This window comes from Arachis ipaensis, chromosome B9 (assembly GCF_059453495.1).
Source record: "Arachis ipaensis isolate K30076 ecotype BB chromosome B9, ASM5945349v1, whole genome shotgun sequence".
In the NCBI taxonomy this organism is placed as follows: domain Eukaryota; kingdom Viridiplantae; phylum Streptophyta; class Magnoliopsida; order Fabales; family Fabaceae; genus Arachis; species Arachis ipaensis.
Window position 1 is genome coordinate 48,690,285 of NC_142444.1, and position 3,598 is coordinate 48,693,882.

At 31.3% G+C, this 3,598-nt stretch overlaps 1 protein-coding gene across 1 annotated transcript; it reads right to left on the reverse strand.

Annotated features, from left to right (window-relative positions):
- Positions 1 to 1,382: 1,382 nt before the first annotated feature.
- On the reverse strand, positions 1,383 to 3,078 carry LOC110267195 (uncharacterized). Its single transcript, XM_021112355.2, has one exon. It carries the CDS (start codon positions 2,660 to 2,662, stop codon positions 1,778 to 1,780), a length of 885 nt encoding a protein of 294 aa, XP_020968014.1. The 5' UTR covers positions 2,663 to 3,078; the 3' UTR covers positions 1,383 to 1,777.
- Between the last annotated feature and the right edge of the window lie 520 nt (positions 3,079 to 3,598).

The window sequence follows — 3,598 nt, forward strand, 5'->3', positions numbered from 1 at the left end:
TATCTTTTTTCAAAAGATCTTATAAAAAAGTAGTAAAAGTAATTTTATATTTTAATATCACTTGCAAATCAATTATATTTGGGTATAACTATGTAAAAGTAATTTTTTATTTATTTATTATGTAAAAAATATCTTTTTTTAAAGAAAAAAAATATTTTAAAAAAATATGTAAATTGTAGCTTCTTAAAAAAGATGTTTTTTAATTTTTTAGTACTTTTATTTTTATTACTAGAAATTTATCAAATATGTTAAAAAAAAAATTTTCATTAAAAAAAGATCTTTTTTTATCAATTTAATGGTGCCCAAACAAACACTACATATTTAATCCATATAAAGAAATTAACCCAAAAAGTATAATTTTTTAAATAAAAATTGAAAAAAAAAAAGTTTTACAATAAAATTTCAATAATATTAGTTCATTAAAAATTTATTATAAAATAATACTATATATCCAAATTTTTTTATTAACTAAGTTCAATTAAATTAATCTAATATAATAAAAAATTGTTATAATTAATATTATTTTTAATCTTATTATTTAATTTATATAGTTGAATTTAATTTATAAAAAAATTTAAATGTATAACATTTCTCCACATTATAACTCCTCATTCTTTAATAAAATGTCAACGCCCTTGAACAATCAGAACTGATTTCTACTATTTGACCAATCATCACACTAATTAATCAAGGAAAGTTGTCTTTTGGTAAAAAAACATAAAGATGCACAGCAATTTCCTTCTGCGTAGAAGATATAGAATTTGTTCACTATTTGTTCGTTTCCTGCAAGTTTACTTAGTAGGTGTAGTGCGCTTGATTGATATACTCTAATAGAGTTTAGACTGTTTTAAATATGATTAATGAAATATTTAAAAGTTGGACAGTAATTTAGAATATTTGGAGAGAACGAAATGCAAGAATATTTAGGAATGAAGAAGTTAACATTGAAGATATTAAATTGAAATCGGTGTTGAGCTATAAAGAGTAGTCTAGTGCTGATCTATGTGGTTGTTGATGGCAATGTCGGAAATGACAATAGATTGGTCATTTTTGTTTTTACTTTGTTTATTTGTGTCTTGTCTCTTTATGTTGCTCCATATTAATGTGTTGAGCTTTTTTTTGTTCCAAAAAAAATTTCCTTCTGCGTTTTTTTGTTTGTTTTGTCGCTGGCATATACTTATTCATCTTTCTAGAATGAACATGTTCGCATTGCATAGTTCATAGTGCTACTGTGCTAACATAATAGCATTATTACTCATTGATCAATCAACTATTTTATAAAAAAATCCACAAAGCACCACAAACCCTGTATACAGAGAACTTATTAAGCAAAAATACTATTAAGAGACAGAATTAGAGCAAGCTGCTACAATTGCATATGCCTTAATATAATTAATTAAATTCCTCACCAAAAGAATATAATAAAGAATTCAAAATTCTGTAAAGTGTAAATAAATAAATAATCTCTATATCTCTCTCACTCTCGCTCTTTTGTATTTTACTTGCCGTCTCTTTGAGATCTATTCCCCTTACTTTAAAAACAATGAATAAAAAAATTTACTACAGAGGATATCCCTGGATCCTTCTTCTTCTTGTGCACTAGAATTAGAATGGTAGCTATCGGCTAAACGACACCGTTATGTTTTGTTATGTACACTTACGGTGCAACAAAAACGGATTATTGGATCGGAGCCTCTGTCTTGTCTCTGTTGTGACAAAAGCAACACTTTCCGCAGCAGAATAATAGTTCAGAGTCACATAAAACACACGATCACGTTCATGCAATGCTGATCACTCCATACATGTTGAGATTGTGATGATGATGATTATGAGGATTATTATTTTGGCTTTGATTCACCAATTGGTGATGACACCTCATAAACCCTTCAATTTTGTTATTGTTAAACTTCCAATCCCCAACAATAACCCTAACTTCTTCTTCTTCTTCTTCTTCTTCTTCTTCTGATACTAACGATGTCGATTCATCTTCTTCTTCTTCTACTTTGAATTCTTGTTGTGGTTCTTCTTCTTCTTCTTCGTCTTCGAGATCGTCGTCGCATTGATCTGGAACAAGAAACATCTTCAACCTTCCGTGTTCTCTCGAAGCGTAGAGAATCTCAGGTCTTTTGATTCTCACTTTGTTGAGTTGCAACCTTCCATTCTCCCTCACCGGAATAAGAGCGAAACTCGCTTGTCCCTTCTGGTTCAACGAAGAAAGCGGCGGAGGAAATGACGGAGCCGCCGCCGCCGCCTTCGAATTCCTCAATAACTCTCTCCTATTATCATTCCTATTTTCCTCAACATCAAGATCTTCGATCTTCTGCGTTATCTTTTGATCTTTGTCTTCACCGTCCACTAGCGTTTCCTCGATGCTCTCAAACCCTAGACTCTCGGTGCAGAACGTCCGCTTGCAATTGCCATCGGTTTCTTCGTCAACAACCACGGCTTTCGACGGTGGAGGAGGAGGAGGAGGAGGAGGATCGGTGATCGCCCGCGCCAAGATTCGCGAAGAGGATCGGTTAGAAGTCTTGAAACTGTTCTTGAAGGCGCTGAAAACGTGGAAGAAGAGAGAATAGAAATGCTTCTTGAATGTATGAAGAAGAAAAGAAAGAGGAAGAGAAAGCGAAAGAAGAATAGGGAGGTACAAAGAAAATATCGTCATGGATTGTTCCTCGATCAATAATGTATGTTTCTCAAATCAATCTTATGTTAAAAAAGAATAAAGGAAAACAGGATTAATAGAAGAGAGTAGGGATGTGTGCTGTGTCCAAGAGAAGACAAAAGAAGAGAGAAGGCTAGGGTGAGGGTCTTAATATCAACACCCTCATCCCAAAGATAGAGAGAGATATATAGTATTATTATTTATGTATGGGTAATGGTGATGAGGTGAAGAGACAAGAGAGAGTGGGGAAAAAATCAAAGAAGAAGAAGAGTGTGAAAATTGATTAACATGAGAGGGTATGTTGGTGTTTGAGCTGTAGTGAAAAGAGCGAAGTTAGCTAATTAGTAAACGGTGCCGAGTCCCACGTGAGATGCCCCTATGATTTCTCCCAATTTGGCACATTGCCAATTTCCCTTCCTCACTTTTCAAACCCTATCCTCACCTTAAATAGTGAGCTGGATGATGAAATTAAAAAACATGGAAACTAATTTTAGGGTGTTTGATGAGTAACTGGAAAAGGTAATTTAATTTTGGAGAGAATATAAGATATTCTATTATAATTTTTTGGATACTTTTAAGAAATATTTTTTGGATACTTTTAAGAAATATTTTTTTCCTTTGAGAATTAAGAAAGGATTTTGCTAGTTTGAATGATGTATTTTAGACACACAAAAAAAGAGGTATTTCAAATTTTACTTATTTCAGAAGGATTTTTTAAAATTTTCAAACTTTTTTTGATATTTCAATTTATTCTGTTTTTTTTTCTTTCCTTATTTTCTTCCAATTACCTTATTTCCTTTCAATTCACGCAAGAAAATTATTTTATCTAAACAAAAATTTTGAAGAAGGAATTTAGTTAAAACATTTGAATACTGTGTTTGGATAGGGTAATTAAAAGAAGAAAATTAATTTAGAAAGGATTCGAAATATTTGTTG